Source organism: Oculina patagonica, chromosome 10 (genome assembly GCF_052425735.1).
Source record: "Oculina patagonica isolate OP01 chromosome 10, crgOcupat, whole genome shotgun sequence".
In the NCBI taxonomy this organism is placed as follows: Eukaryota; Metazoa; Cnidaria; class Anthozoa; order Scleractinia; family Oculinidae; genus Oculina; species Oculina patagonica.
Genome location: NC_135767.1, coordinates 12,813,300 through 12,829,317, shown reverse-complemented (window position 1 = coordinate 12,829,317; position 16,018 = coordinate 12,813,300). Strand labels below are relative to the sequence as shown.

The 16,018-nt window shown below is 39.1% G+C and overlaps 3 protein-coding genes across 3 annotated transcripts in view; 2 read left to right on the top strand and 1 right to left on the bottom strand.

Annotated features, from left to right (window-relative positions):
* LOC144667259 (uncharacterized) overlaps positions 1-5,798 on the bottom strand; it is a 39,497-nt gene extending 33,699 nt beyond the window's left edge. Inside the window, exons 1-5 of the mRNA XM_078528658.1 lie at positions 5,743-5,798; positions 4,429-4,604; positions 1,946-2,111; positions 627-802; positions 22-181 (exon numbers count right to left, since the gene is read on the bottom strand). Of these exons, the coding sequence (XP_078384784.1) occupies positions 22-181; positions 627-802; positions 1,946-2,111; positions 4,429-4,604; positions 5,743-5,798 (734 nt within the window). The remainder of the gene's footprint in view (positions 1-21; positions 182-626; positions 803-1,945; positions 2,112-4,428; positions 4,605-5,742) is intronic.
* Positions 1-16,018, top strand: part of LOC144629091 (uncharacterized) — a 209,956-nt gene that overhangs the window by 125,569 nt on the left and 68,369 nt on the right. The gene's annotated exons all lie outside the window — the stretch shown is intronic.
* LOC144629195 (mediator of RNA polymerase II transcription subunit 20-like) overlaps positions 1-16,018 on the top strand; it is a 316,942-nt gene that overhangs the window by 235,343 nt on the left and 65,581 nt on the right. The window lies entirely within an intron of this gene.

Here is a 16,018-nt window from a genome sequence, read left to right as displayed (position 1 = left end):
GTAATTGTTCACTTAACTTACCTGCATTTTGATTCGTATTCCACGTCAAATTCGTGAAAGTCGATTTTTAAGGCCATGCCTTGTGGAATGGGAACCGAATAATTACAATCCATATTCCTTGGGTATTTGTCTGGATATCGTGGACTTGTCAGTGTATTGTTTACCACGGAACCACATACCTCTGCAAGAGAAAATTCAAATGTAAAGCCCAGATACAGAAATAACTCATATAGTTCTTTGTCTTAGGAAATAGCTCTTTTACTAAAGGGTTTTCTGAAAACGTCAAAGGCCGCTTCTCTAACATGAGTTACATAGGCATAATTACGAAATTTTGGGAACAGATGCTTAGACATTATCAAGTACCTTTTCCTTTTCAAGTCTTGTAGTTAAATAAAGGGCTCTCTTTTTACCTTAAAACTCTAATCTTTTAAAGGTAATTGCCTAGGGGTACGCCAAACGCAAGGGGAAAATGGCCGCTCTATCTCAACCTTAATGCGTCTAAGCTTTATAGACAGGCATTGTGTGTTTAAACGTACCATATTCTGATTTCTTTAACTTCCTTTTGTCGTAAATCAACAAACCAATACCAACTTGACTTTCTGGTTACTGTGTAGTATTATTCTTACCAGACTTTGGTGCAACAGTAAACGATAATACGAATCCTCTTCCTTGTACGTTAGAGTCTGAATGGAATGTCAACAGTGCGTAGTTGCCGATTACAATAACATCCATCCCATACTGTTTACCACAAAATACACCAAATGGCTCGCCGTTCTCATTAGTGATCTTCAAGTAGTCAAAGCTTAAAAGAAAAATGGTTATGAATGTTACAAAATTTCATTTTTGACTCGGGTTACGTGGAGGAGCAGGGTTTGTTTTAATTTAGTTGAATGGATAAAGTGAAGTGGAGTTAACTTTATATTATTTAATGCCAATTCTTTGGGACTGTCACCACCGAGAATGGCATAAAGAAAAGCTTAAAAAGTGTTTTTTAAGGTCCTTAAAAAAAAAAAAAAAAATAAAAAAATATTCAATAATTCCTCTTCCCCCCCGAAAAAGCTTGTATTTTTAGACAGTGCTTTAAGGTGGCCCATAAAAGTTTAGGCATTCCGTCTTTGACGTTATTGAAGCTTTGCCAATTGCAATAATGTTGAGAGAACATCGGTAAAATCTATACAAGTCTGTGCTAAAAGTGTTACCTCAATACACCTTATTCATAAATAGCGAGTACGGCTTCACTAGTACTTGGAACCAAAACAAAGCAAAGTATTGCGAAATTGAAGAGTATTCTTTTTTTTTTTTCCTGCCCGCTTCCAGGGTCTTCCATAGCCTGCAGTGCATGCGTTTTCCGTGGGCGCGCGATCGAGTTGATTCCGCCGCCATGTTGGATGAGGGCAGAGAGAGGCTTGGACTGTCTTTTCAGCCTCACTCCTACAACCCTAGGACACGTTTCTCCTATCCCCTTAAAGGCCAATCCTTTCCCGAGTAAGAATCCAAGATAGCGCCCGATCAAAATCGGTTCGAATATGCTCGCTATATTCTATATACGCCTGCTTTGCAGGCTAGGTCTTCCATTAAAACGAAACTTTAAAGTTGAAGAAACTGAGAAGATCGATGCGGTTTTCCGACGACATTTTTCCTTGATCTGTGTTGAATTCGCATCCATACGACCATATATGCAGTTGTCAAACCAGGGATTTCAATAGCAGTCTCAACAATTAAGAGTCACTTTCTAGCTGACGAGATATTTCAAGAATTAACAAATGCTACTTCAATTCGCTATACTTTGCTTTGTTTTGGTTCGAAGTGAAGCCGCACTCGCCTCGCTTTCATGTACTCGTCCAAACTCTTCCCCTTCCGATTTAGAATAAGGTGTATAGTAGTGATGAAGCTGCGATAGAACATTTAATACCCGCATATCTAAACCACAAATATAGTTACTCACTTGCATGATGAATCATACTCCACATCGAATTCGTGAAAGGTGATTTTTATCGCCATGCCTTGTGGAATGGGAACCGAATAATTACAATCCATATCGCTTGGGTAATTATCTGGATATCCAGGACTTGTCAGTGTATTGTTTACTACAGAACCACAATCTTTTAGCTCTGCAACAGTAAATTAGACGTGAAGCTAAGATACAACAATAACTCAAACAGCTCTTTCTCCCATGAAAATACCTCCCTGATAATGCAAGACGTTCGGAACGCTTAGGCAGGGTTTTTTCGTCCCTGCCTATTCTTATAAGCTTGAGCAATTTTTCTTCAAGATATTGGAAGACGGTGAAAAGAAACACCTCTCTTGTATCTCTTTGAGCCGTGTTTGAGCAAAATGGAGCTCCACAAACAGGCATTTTGACAAACACAAGCCACTGCTAAGCTGCTCCAAGATGGCGTCGTTCAGTTCTCGATTTTTGGGCTACCACAGAGAAGGATTTCATAGGGTTTAAGCGCTCGTTGGAAGCTGACATTTTGGTGAGTAACACATCTTTTCATAGATGTTTTATTTGAGAAAAGATAAACAATGGCCATTTTGGAGTGAAATTCTCTTTTAACGAAAAGGTTGCAAAATAAAAGGCGTAATTACCAGACCAATACCAGCACGTTCTATGCAAAACAACAATGTAAAATAGATAAATTCGGGCTATATTTCTTACAGAACGTGAACCACCGTGGCGCATTTTTTTGAATTTTTATTCGGATTTGAACACTGCTTTAAATATCCAGCTAGAGGGAGGTTCTGAACCGACAGACTAAAAAATGAATGTAGCCAGACTATTGATTGATAGACTTCTTTCCATTTTTAAACCTCACTCTTCCTTCGAAGCCGCCGGCGAAGTTGCTTAAACAGCTTTAAGCAAAATATAAGTACGGATTTTCAGGATATTTGAATTTTTGGTCTGTATTTAGACTGTTTTAGATAACTTGGGAGGATATTAGGCCATTTTGCGTGCATTGCCGTCTTTTCCACAAGTTACATTTTTTACTTCTGGTTGTAATATAAGGTTCCACTTCCGTTCCTCCCAAGTGGCAGAAACATACGACCTTGGAAGGCTGAGAGTTTTACCCCTTGTCACTATATTGAACTCGTATAGCGATCAGATGTCGTCCCGAGAATTAATTTTTCTGAAGTTTTTGCACTGTCACGGACCCCATACCGTTCTCAATTCCAGGCCTCGAACCTGCTAGACCGGGTATTAAAAATTCAAAATGGCCGCTTCGAAACAAAAACCCGTAAAAACCAGGTTAGATTTATCTTTTATTTATCCTCACATCTGATTGAGGGCCCCCCTGTGTCTGGTAATTATCATGATTTTGAGGGATAATCATGATTTCTCCTCTCTTCGAGCTGACAATAGTACACAGAAGAAACTTAATGAATTGATGGAAAAGCTACAATGTTCTTTTTTTCCAGTTTCTAGTATTTTTTTTCAGATAGGCATGCACCCCCCTCCCCCTGAACGTCCGAGGAATAATATTGCGATTATTGTGAATCCTTTATTTTGGTTATTTTTTGGCAATTTTTTAACTACTTGGATAAAAAAAAATTATTTTAATTTTGCTCTTCCCAAAAAAAAAAAAAAATTTCGACGAGGTTCGTTAATTTATATTTTGCGACAAATCTATTCTAACTCGACCGTGACAGACCTATACAATTTTTCCAACTGTAAGTAAATGTCTTGAGAACAATACAACCAATCAGAATTCAGGAAAGCTGTTGTATATTCGACGGTATTCAACTCAACTTTCTCATCGTGTGCTGCGATCTTATTCTCGACGAAATTTAGCAAGCGTGCAAGCTCTTTTTTTCTTTTTTTTACAATTGTAATTCCAATCCATTTTTTTTACAATTGTAATTACCTTGAAACTTTATTGGTATTCCCAATAAAAAACAAGTGAAAAACGTACGTCAGAACAACAAGAACACACAAGAAAAAAAACAAAACAAAGCAGGACATGAAACTGGTGAATGAATATATATTTGACAAGCGAAAAACACGACGAGCGGAAGTGCACAATAGCTTCAATAGAACTGGTCAAGTATCTCGCAGGTTATCCGCATCGTTAGCTTCAGTTGACTTGAACAATCAAAACAAAAAGAACCAAAAAAAGAAGGCGGTGGAAGGAAATACAAAGCTGCTGGTCGTGCCGTTGACAGACGAAGACTTTGAAGTCCTTTATGACTGCATGTTGGAGTATACCTTCGACTGAATTGTTCATTAAATGGGGCGTTCTGTGGCTATATAAACACAATACCATGCACATGAAAAGTGCATTGGACGGTACTTACGCACTCTTTGGTTTGTATCAGAGAACTCATTGGTTCGCTGGGCTCACTCGTTTGATTTCTGATCACAAACTCGTGCGTAAATACCATACGCGCGCACTTTCCATGAAATATTTCATATATTCTGATTTTACTCACCAGGCTTTGGAACTGCAGTGAAAGATATGTTGAATCCTTTATTCTGTACCTCAGAGTCTGAATGGAATGTAAGCAGTGCGTACCTGCCAGTTACAATGATATCCGTATCATACCGATATCCACAGATCACTCCAAATGTCTCGCTGTTATCATTAGTAATCTTCAAATAGTCATAGCTGTATTAAAACAAAAAAAATCAGAATAGGGTATATACAGTGAAATAATCTTAAAAAACTAACGTGACATAAACCCTGTAAGACTAGTTTTTATGAAAAAGAATTATCGCAAGCAGCATGGTATTATGGCTAACCAATAAAAAGTTAGCCTAACCATTTTAAAGGAGGTACGTCACGAGAATTTCGCGGATCTTTGGTCTAAACTGTTCTGAAATTAGCGGTAGAGAACAAAACCATGAAAACATTATATTTGAACATCTATATTAAGATACAACCTTAGTTTGCGGAGATAAATCGAATCACGGCTACAAATATCGATTTTTTTCAAGACGCAAGAAAACAACTTGAAAGGCTTAGGCTCAATTTTTCCAGTTGTAATCCATTTCCATCCGCAGCCAAAGACGTTTGTTAACAGTTTCAGTGCTCTAATATAGCAATTTTTAATAAAAATGGACGATTATTTGTAGGTTTCCTGCGACACAAATCTAAACTGATGTGACAAAAGGTTGATTCCGGGGTCCGTGCATCAAAGAGCTAATAGCACAAGAGAACTCAGGGTCAGGCATTGAATGGCTGGCTCGCTGGAGGAGGGTCTCAATGGGGTTAGCCGTTAGCCGTAAAAGTTGGTGTTTTCGTTCCATGTGAAATTGTGTGCAAACCATCAATGGTAACCCCAATTAAGTAGATATTTTCTGAAAGCTCATTGAATAAAGATTGTATTTTGTATTTTGTTTTGATCATATAGACCATAATAAGCAACGTCAGCATTTTGTTTGCAATTATGAAGTTGCGCAACCTTAGGTTTATTTGAGAACACATTTACGCGAGAGCCTAAACTTTTATGTGGAATTACATATATTGGTCTAAAAAACGGTGTCTCAGATTTTTCTTTTCTTGCTCCATTATTTTTTTGAATTTTTAATCCTAAAGAAGCCCTAAAAAGGCCATTTTAAAGTTTAAAAATTTATAAAAAATTAATTAATTTTTTATATTGTACTTCGCAAGTAAATAACTTAGCATTTACATTTCGAAGACGAAGCAAACTCAACTAAATACTCATTATTACTATACATATACAGAATATCGTGCTGTGTTAAAAGAGTAAGAGTAAGAGCTCCTTAGCTCCTTTAATACTCACTCGCATGTTGGATGATACTCCACGTTAAGTTCATGAAAGTAAATCTTCATAGCCATGCCGTGTGGAATAGGAACCGAGTAATTACAATCCAAATTGTTTGGGTAGTTAATTGGATATCCGGGGCTTATCAATGTGTTGTTTACAACTGAACCACATTCTATTCAACCAAAAAAAAAAGAAAAAAAGAATGGAAAGATAAAACTAAATGAAAATTTCTCTGAAGGTCCTTGAGCAAAACTTAGTTTTACCATCCTTACCGAATGTTCCAATCTATCAGACCCGCATGCTTCCCCTAAATAATTTCCATGAGACACAAGTCCTTCAGCAGTACGTAACCATGATTTAGTAAGCAAATTTTAGCAGTGAAACAAGACAAAAACCTACAACCGGCGGGCACATGATATAAGACAGCGGGAAACTCCCCGAATCACAAGAGCTATCAATTAATACGCGAAATCGCGTGAAATATTGCCTGATTCTTTGCCGACGATGCCGTAGGAAGAGTTGTCTAAAATCAGCCAATATTCCGCAAGATTGAGCAGGATAATTGTTATATTATTTAGCAGACTGTCAATGAAACACATCTGCAGCTAGAAAACCTGTGGTCATGCAGCGCTTTTCAAGCAAGACTTAAGGAGGAATATTTGCAACTTACGTATATCGCAGGATATCTGTACGGATGACGGATAACAATAACACTGTGACCATCTATAAGCAATGGCCGCAATTGTTCAATAATTGTTTTATCATTCGATCACTGAATTTGTTTCGCACAAAGTACCTTCGGGAACTGCGTGGAAATCGTACTATTTCTTGCTGAATTATTACAGACGAAAGCGTAACTTCGCCTCCGATAATACGAGCTGGTCTTCATCCAATTCTCTTTCTTTCAGATATTGCCGAAACACAATAAGAGGAGATTCCATTGCCTTCTTTGTACCTTTGCTGTTTTTTTTTTTTTCGGGCCTAGCAGAAAAATCCAACCGCTCTTCTTCATCTCTGGAAAACTAGCTGTTATTTTTTTCTGGGAAGTGGACACAACTACGCATGAGCAGACTGTCAGACGCTAATGCGCACGAGCAGACCATTATTTGTAGGCAGTTATTTGCAGATCACGTGGTGGGCTCTCGGCAAATGAAAAGGAAGAAAAAATTGCTAAAAAATAGATAGATAATAATGTTTAATGAATCAGGCGATATTTCACGCGATTTCACAGGATTATTGTTAAATAGCTGAAGTGAACTGAAGTACAGTAGAACCCTGGTAACTCGAACTCGGATAACTGGAACACCCCGCTTACTCGAACTAACTTCCATTTCCCTTGGATTTGACCACTTTTCAGTCATTTTACTCGGTTAACTCGAACTCGGATAACTCGAAAACCCCGATATCTCCAACTAAATTTCGTTTCCCTTGATCAAAATTTGGGTCAAATTTACCCCGATAACTCGAATTCTGGTTCTTGCAACTTGCCACGGTTGCCCAGTGATTAGAGCAACGAACAGATCACATATTTGACAGCCATTTTCCACTCTTATCATAAGAATGTATGGTCGTGTTAGAGTTTCTGACTAGATATGTTAAATTTGCACTGTACTGTATACTGGAGTGCTGATAAATCAGTAAACTATCAATTATTAACTTGGCAAATTAAATATTCAATCGACCCCGATAACTCGAAACCCCACTAACTCGAATTGTTTTTCGTTTCCCTTCAGAGTTCGAGTTACCGGGTTTCTGTAGTAATTTTACTACAGAAGGGTGGCTTGCATTGACAGAACACATCTTTTTAATTAAGGCGCAAAAAGAAAGTCGTTTTACACGTACTCGGGTTACGTTTAACAACTACTCTGTCTTTTTAAGCGCCTGTGCTGTTCTTATTTTCACGTGATTAATTTATATAAATGACCTACTTATTCCCTCACCTTGTATTGCAAGTGCGCGGTCCTTTTTACTGCACATAAACATGACTAGTAGGAAAATTGCTGTCATGATTCTGAAGCAGATCAATGGATGATATAGACGCTCTTTGGCTTTGATCTTTCAATCCTGCAAAACAATATTATGTTTTATTATATGGAAGAGAGTGCTTTACTGAGAACTAAACCACTCGTAGATTCCATACGCCACTCCATCCGGGACCCGAGTAGCGTATTTTCCGTATGTCACTCTTGCGACTCGCTCATTGACGTCACGATTTCTACTTTGTTGAATGAACTTGGTTTCTTGTGTCGTTTGATGTTAGCAAGCATCGACAAGCAGGTTTAATTTGTTTATTAAACAACGAAAAATGACGAGTTTTCCGAAAAAGTTAAGAAGGAGAACGCGACAATAGAAACCTTAACAATTTCAAGGTTTTTGGAGGAAACTCTTCGCAAGGGATTCACAAAGTACAAGATGTTGTAAATAAGAAACCAAAAGTGAGCAGCTGAAAACTATCGGCCGTCAAAACATGGCCGCATCGGATTCAAGTCAAAGTTAGTGATATTTTAAGTTCTTACGTGTTATTTAGTTGACAAGTAATTTGTTTGATTGGAATTCAGTTAGTGTTTCTAGCCCACGGGTGCTTTGTGTTTTACTAGATAAGAAGACCAACGGCGATTTTGAATTTAACTGGTTTATATTGTTAAGCACACGAAATGAACGGTTTTATACACGTCAAAAAAAGACAAAAACAAAAACGTATCAAAAAAGCACGTGCACGTGGAAGCTACGTGGTGCATGAGGATATTTAGCTAACGAATTGAAATTCTTAATACTTGAAAAGCCAAACCAATAAAATAATAGTGCTAATGATTACAATAAGATTCTAGCTGTAGTTCAAGTTATGCATGCAAAATCCTTACTTCATACGTTTAGCAAGAGCTGAACGAAAGGAACCAGAAACCTCCTAACCACCATATTTTGTTAAAAATAGCTTTCAGTGAAATAAGCCGCATACAAACGTGAGTGCTTGTTTTGGTTCAAACGATTCTTTATTCATCTTTACAAGCCATTGTTCTCTCTAGCTTTTGGATCTTTAAGGAAACTTAAAAGTACCTACTTTAGTCTTTGTGCAGTTTACTGCTGCATAAAACACCATGATTTTCCGCTCAAAACGAAGTCACCGACTCGGGTGAACTTCAGAAATGAACGGCTATGAATTTCCTGCAATCTTACAGCTCACTAACAGTGACAGACACAGTGACACAGTGGCACAAGTTTTATTTTCGACAATTTTCCCGACCGCTCTACGATTATGAAGACCAAAAAAAAAAGTAACATATATTTTTCAACTTGCAATAAATATGTCTGCGATGCATAGTCAGATACTTTGAAACTTCAGAATGAGTTTATTTGGCTATTAATCAACACATTGGGCAAAATTAAAGCGGCTTTGTAACTGATTTTAACAGTTTTTTGAACAGCCAAATATATATTTGTGTCGTAGGAAAACTAAAATCAACGGTCCATTTTTATTAACAATTGCCATATCAGAGCACGGAAACTGTTAACAAGCGTCTTTGGCAGCGAAAGGCTAGGATGGAAATCGATTACAACTTGAAAAATCAAGGCAAACTTTTCAAGTTGTTTCCGCGCGTCTTAAAAAATCGATATTTATAGTCGTGGTTTGATTTCTCTTCTCATATTAAGGCTATATCTTCCTTTACATGTTCAAAGATAATGTTTTTCACCGGGGTTTGTGTGCCTACCACTAATTTTAGAACAGTTTAGTCCGAAAATCCACAGAATCCCCATGACGTAGTCCCTAAAAAAATCGAAATTTTGGTTTATTTGACTATCTTAAAACACTTGCAAATCATTACCGCGTTATATAACGAAAGCCGAAAGGCAGTGACTTGTACACTGGATTAACGAGGATCACTTACCCTTTCAGCCTTCGTGTTTCGCTCTCCGTATAGAGATGATAATCATTGCTGATGACCTTTCTGAGTGCTATGTGAATAAAACTGAAAATAAAAATCAGGTGTGAGAATATCGAGACAGTTCTTTATATTAACCACTTGAGGTTGTGTCATTGTTTTGTACTTCTGGTGAATAATTGCAACATGGTATTTGTATTTTAATACAAAGACAAGGCGACAAGGTGGCAAAAAGGAGAACTTTAAAAGGTAAAGGAGCGTTCATTTTCCCCAAACTTTTGTTAAAAATATTTAAAAAAAACAAAGTGGAAAATAGAAAAGGACTTAATCCTATTATGCTATCTTTTTACATTTATACCTGAGCTTTTCGTTCTGCTTCGTGATTTCAGTTCGCGTAGCGACTACTATAAATTGAAAAAAAGGAAAACTCCCCGAGTCAAATGCGGCTGGGGACAGATTTATTCCGACTTGCATCAAAAACACAGCGCGAGGTTAAGGTTTGGAAGCTTCAGAGACCCAGCAGGATTTATTTTTTAATGACAATAAAAGTTGCGCACTTCTCCTCCGTTCGCCGTTTCAACTGTGACGTCTAAGAAACAGATGTATTTTACTTATGCTAAATACAAGCTGGCAAGGCTAAAAATGCGTTCCATTTTGTAGAAAACCTCAGCGTAAATATAAAAAAACAAATTGAAAAAGGAAACCGATTTCTTACTCTCCGGCATACTATCTTTTTCTGTGTCTTATACTTGAGCTTACTGTTTTCGTGATCTGCAGCTTGCGTAGAGATCTGTCTTTGTTAAAACAAATAGCACCGAGTCAACTGTTGGGAGCTGTATGCACTGACGTATTTATATGAAAATGACAGCAGGAGATACCAGCAAGATTTACTGTGTAACACTGAATAAAGGAGCGCTTTGCTCTTCAGTTAGCCGTCTGCATAGTGCCACCTGCATGAGTAATCAGGCGTTTATCTTCAGGCACCAAAACTGGGATATATAAAAAAATCATGAAATAAATGCTTTCTTTCTGTCAATTTAGCAAGAGCGAGAAAAAGTTACCATATTGTTATGTTATTTATGCTCTCTTGTTTGTTAACCATTATTCAGGGATAAGTCTCATGACAAAATCGCTTCCGTTCAGCTCTCCCGCGAAATGACCCCCGGTTGATGGGTCGACTATTCGAATGACGATTTTCGCGACCCGCCGATCCGTATCGGGTCGTCACCACCGTTGACGATCCGACATAGTTAGGCTGTATTGGAAATGGATGGAAATAAGGCTTAATCAACGTGGTGGCTTCATTTCATCACGAGTGCCAAAAATCTTCAGTTCTCGTTCGGCGTGTGTGCGACGACATTTGAGTCGTTTTGACCTGGAGTGAACATAAGCCTGAATCTTCGTAATGGCGTTTTCCCAATGTGCGTTTTAAGTTTTAAAGTGGCCGTTTGTGGTGGATCTGGAACTGAGAAAATAACGCGATTGCGACATTTCATCACGAGGGTCAAAAATCTTCAGTTCGCGTTCGGCATGTGCTCAAACACATTTGAATCGGTTGGACATGGAGTGAGCATTAGGCTGAATTTACGTGATGGTACTTTTCCAAAAATGCCCAAAATGTACCTCTCAAGTTTCAAAGTGGCCGTGTTTGGTGGGTCTGGAGAGAAAATAAGGCTTAATTTACGTGGTGAAGGCATTTCATCACGAGATGTCAAAAAACTTCAGTTCGCGTTCGGCATGTGGCCAAAGAAATTTGAATCGCTTAGAGAAGAAGTGTGCATTAGGCTGAATTTACGAGATGTCATTTTCCCAAAGAGGCCCGAAATGTATCTTTCAAGTTTCAAACTGGCCGTCTTTGGTGGATCTGGAGAGAAAATAAGGCTTAATCGTACGTGGTGACGGTATTTCATCACGAGATGTCAAGAAACGTCAGTTCGCGTTCAGGATGTAGCCGAAGACATTTGAATCGCTTCGTGATGGATTGATCAATAGGCTGAATCTACGTGATGGCATTTTCCCAAAATGGCAAAAAAATGTATGTTTCAAGAATCAAAGTGGCCGTCTTTGGGGGTCTGGAGAGAAAATAAGGCTTAATCTACGTGGTGACGGCATTTCACCATGCACGAGATGTCAAAAAATTTCAGTTCGTGTTCGGCCTGTGGCCGAAGACATTTGAATCGCTTCGAGATGGAGTGATTATTAGGCTGAATCTGCGTGACGACATTTTCCTAAAACAGGCCCAAAATGTATGTTTCAAGTTTCAAAATGGCCGTCTTTGGTGGATCTGGAGAGAAACTAAGGCTTAATCTACGTGGTGAGGGCATTTCATAACGAGGGTCATAAATCTTCAGTTCACGCTCGGCATGTGCTCCAACAAATTTGAATCGGTTGGAGATGGAGTGATCATTGGGCTGAATCTACGTGATGGCATTTCCCAACAAAGGCCCAAAATGTACGTTTCAAGTTTTAAAATGGCCGCCTTTGGTGGATCTGAAGAGAGAAAAGGCTTAATCTACGTGGTGACGGCATTTCATCACGAGATGTCAAAAAACTTCAGTTCGCGTTCGGCATGTGGCCGAAGACATTTGAATCGCTTCGAGATGAAGTGATAATTAGGCTGAATGGACGTGATGGCATTTTTGTAAAAAGGCCCAAAAGGTATGTTTCAAGTTTCAAACTGGCCTTCTTTTGTTTATCTGGAGAGAAAATAAGACTTAATCTACGTGGTGACGACATTTCATCGCGAGATTTCAAAAAACTTCATTTCGCGTTCCGCATGTGGCCAAAGACATTTGAATCGCTTCGAGATGGAGTGATCATTAGGCTGAATCTACGTTATGGCATTTTCTTAAAAAGGCCCAAAATGTATGTTTCAAGTGTCAAACTGGCCGTCTTTGGTGGATCTGGAGAGACAAAAAGGCTTAATCTACGTGTTTACGGCATTTCATCACGAGATGTATAAAAACTTCAGTTCGCGTTCGGCATGTCGCCGAAGACATTTGAATCGCTTGCAGATGGAGTGATCATTAGGCAGAATCTACGTGATGGCATTTTCCAAAAAAGGCCCCAAATGTATGTTTCAAGTTTCAAAGTGGCCGTCTTTGGTGGATCTGGAGAGAAAATAACGCTTAATGTACGTGTTGACGGTAATTCATCACGAGATGTCAAGAAACTTCAGTTCGCGTTCAGGATGTGGTCGAAGACATTTGAATCGCTTCGTGATGGATTGATCGTTAGGCTGAATCTACGTGATGGCATTTTCCTAAAAAGGCTTAAAATGTATGTTTCAAGTTTCAAAGTGACCGTCTTTGGTGGATCTGGGGAGAAAAAAGGCTTAATCTACATGGTTACGGCATTTCATCACCAGGGTCAAAAATCTTCAGTTCGCGTTCGGCATGTGCTCCAACAAATTTGAAACGGTTGGACATGGAGTGAACATTAGACTGAATCTGCGTGATGGAATTTTCCCAAAAAGGCCCAAATTATATCTTTCAAATTTCAAACTGGCCGTCTTTGGTGGATCTAGAGAGAAAATAGGGCTTAATCTACCTGGTGACGGAATTTCATCACGAGGGTCAAAAATATTTATAGTTCGCGTTCGTCATGTGGGCGAGAACATTTGATTTGTTTGGACCTGGAGTGTGCTTTAGGCTGAATTTTCGTGATGGCATTCTCCCAAAAGGGCCTAAAATGTACCTTGCAAGTATCAAACTGGCCGTTTTTGGGTGATCTGGAGAGAAAATAAGGCTTAATCTTTGTGGTGCTTGCATTTCATCACCAGGGTAAAAAAGCTTATGTTTGCGCTCGACATGTGGCTGAAGACATTTGAATTGCTTGCAGATGGATTGAACATTAGGCTGAAACTACGTGATGGCATTTTCCAAAAAAGGCACAAAATATATGTTTCAAGTTTCAAAGTGGCCGTCTTTGGTGGATCTTGATAGAAAATGAGGCTTAATGTACGTGTTGACGGCTTTTCATGACGAGGTTCAAAAATCTTCAGTTCGCGTTCGGCATGTGCTCCAACAAATTTGAATTAGTTAGACATGGAGTGAGCATTAGGCTAAGTTTACGTGATGGAATTTTCTTAAAAAGGCCCAAAATGTATGTTTCAAGTTTCAAATTGGCCGTCTTTGGTGGATCTGGAGAGAAAATAAGGCTTAATTTACTTGGTGAGGGCTTTTCATCACGAGGGTCATAAATCTTCAGTTCGCGTTCGGCATATGCTCCAACAAATTTAAATCGGTTGGAGATGGAGTGATCATTAGGCTGAATCTACGTGATGACACGTTCCAAAAAAGGCCGAAAATGTATGTTTCAAGTTTCAAAGTGGCCGTCGTTGGTGGATCTGAAGAGAAAATAAGGCTTAATCTACGTGGTGACGGAATTTCATCACGAGATGTAAGAAATTTTCAGTTTGCGTTCGGCATGTGGCTGAAGACATTTGAATTGCTTGGAGATGGAGTGATCATTAGGCTGAGTCTACATGATGGCATTTTCCCAAAAAGGCCCAAAATGTTTGTTTCAAGTTTCAAAATTGCCGTCTTTGGTGGATCTGGAGAGAAAATAAGGCTTAATCTACGTGGTTACGGCATGTCCTCACGAGGGTCAAAAATCTTTTCTTCGCGTTCGTTATGTCGGCGAGGACATTTGTTTTGTTTGGACCTGAAGTGTGCTTTAGGCTGAATTTGCGTGATGGCGTTTTCCCAAAAGGGCCTAAAATGTACCTTGCAGGTATCAAACTGGCCGTTTTTGGTGGATCTGGAGAGAAAATAAGGCTTAATCTTTGTGGTGCTTGCATTTCATCACCAGGGTAAAAATCTTATGTTTGCGCTCGGCATGTGGCTGAAGACCTTTTAAATCGCTTGCAGATGGATTGAACATTAGGCTGAATCTACGTGATGGCATTTTCCAAAAAAGGCCCAAAATGTATGTTTCCAGTTTCAAAGTGGCTGTCTTTGGTGGATCTGGAGAGAAAATAAGGCTTAATGTACGTGTTGACGGCTTTTCATCACGAGGGTCAAAAATCTACAGTTCGCGTTCGGCATATGCTCCAACAAATTTGAATTGGTTTGCCATGGAGTGAGCATTAGGTTAAATTTACGTGATGTAATATTCTTAAACAGGCCAAAAACGTATGTTTCAAGTTTCAAAATGGCCGTCTTTGGTGGATCTGGAGAGAAAATAAGGCTTAATCTACGTGGTGAGGGCATTTCATCACGAGGGTCATAAATCTCCAGTTTGCGTTCGGCATGTGCTCCAACAAATTTAAATCGGTTGAAGATGGAGTGATCATAAGGCTAAATCTTCGTGATGGCATATTCCAAAAAGGCCCAAAATGTATGTTTCTAGTTTCAAACTGGCCGTCTTTGGTGGATCTGGAGAGAAAATGACGCTTAATCTACGTGGTGACGGCATTTCATCACAAGGTGTCAGAAAGCTTCAGTTTGCGTTCGGCATGTGGCTGAAGATATTTGTATCGCTTGGAGATGGAGTGAGCAATAGGCTGAATCTAGATGATGGTATTTTCCAAAAAAGGCCCAAAGTGTATATTTCAAGTTACAAAATGGCCGTCTTTGGTGGATCTGGAGGGAAAATAAGGCTTAATCTACGTGGTGAGAGCATTTCATCACGAGGGCCATAAATCTTCAGTTTGCGTTCGGCATGTGCTCCAACAAATTTAAATCGGTTGAAGATGGAGTGATCATTAGGCTGAATGGACGTGATGGCATTTTCGCAAAAAGGCCCAAAATGTATGTTTCAAGTGTCAAACTGGCCGTCTTTTGTTTATCTGGAGAGAAAATAAGGCTTTATCTACGTGGTTACGGCATGTCATCACGAGGGTCAAAAATCTTTTGTTTGCGTTCGTCATGTCGGCGAGGACATTTGATTTGTTTGGACCTGGGGTGAACATTAGGCTGAATTTACTCAATAACATCTTCCCCAGACGGACCGAAATGTACGATTGAAGTTTTAAACTGGTCGTTTATGTGGATCTGGAGAGAAAATAAGGCTTAATCTACTTGGTGGTGTTATTTCCTCACGTGGGTAAAAAATCTCAGTTCGCGTTCGACATGTGGGCGAAGACATTTGATTCGTGGAGTGAGAACTAGGTTGAATCTACTTGATGGTATTTTCTCAAAAAGCCCAAAATGTCTTTTTCAAGTTTTAAACTGGCCGTTTGTGGTGGATCTGAAGAGAAAATAAGGCTTAATCTACGTGGTGCCGGCAATTCATCACCTGGGTAAAAATCTTCATATCGTGTTCGGCATGTGAGCAAAGATATTTTATTCGTTTGCATTTGGAGTGATCATTAGGCTGAATCTACGTGATGGCATTTTCTCCAAAAGGCCCAAAATGTGATGGCATATGGGCGAAGAAATTTTATTCGTTTGGGACTTGGAGTGAGCATT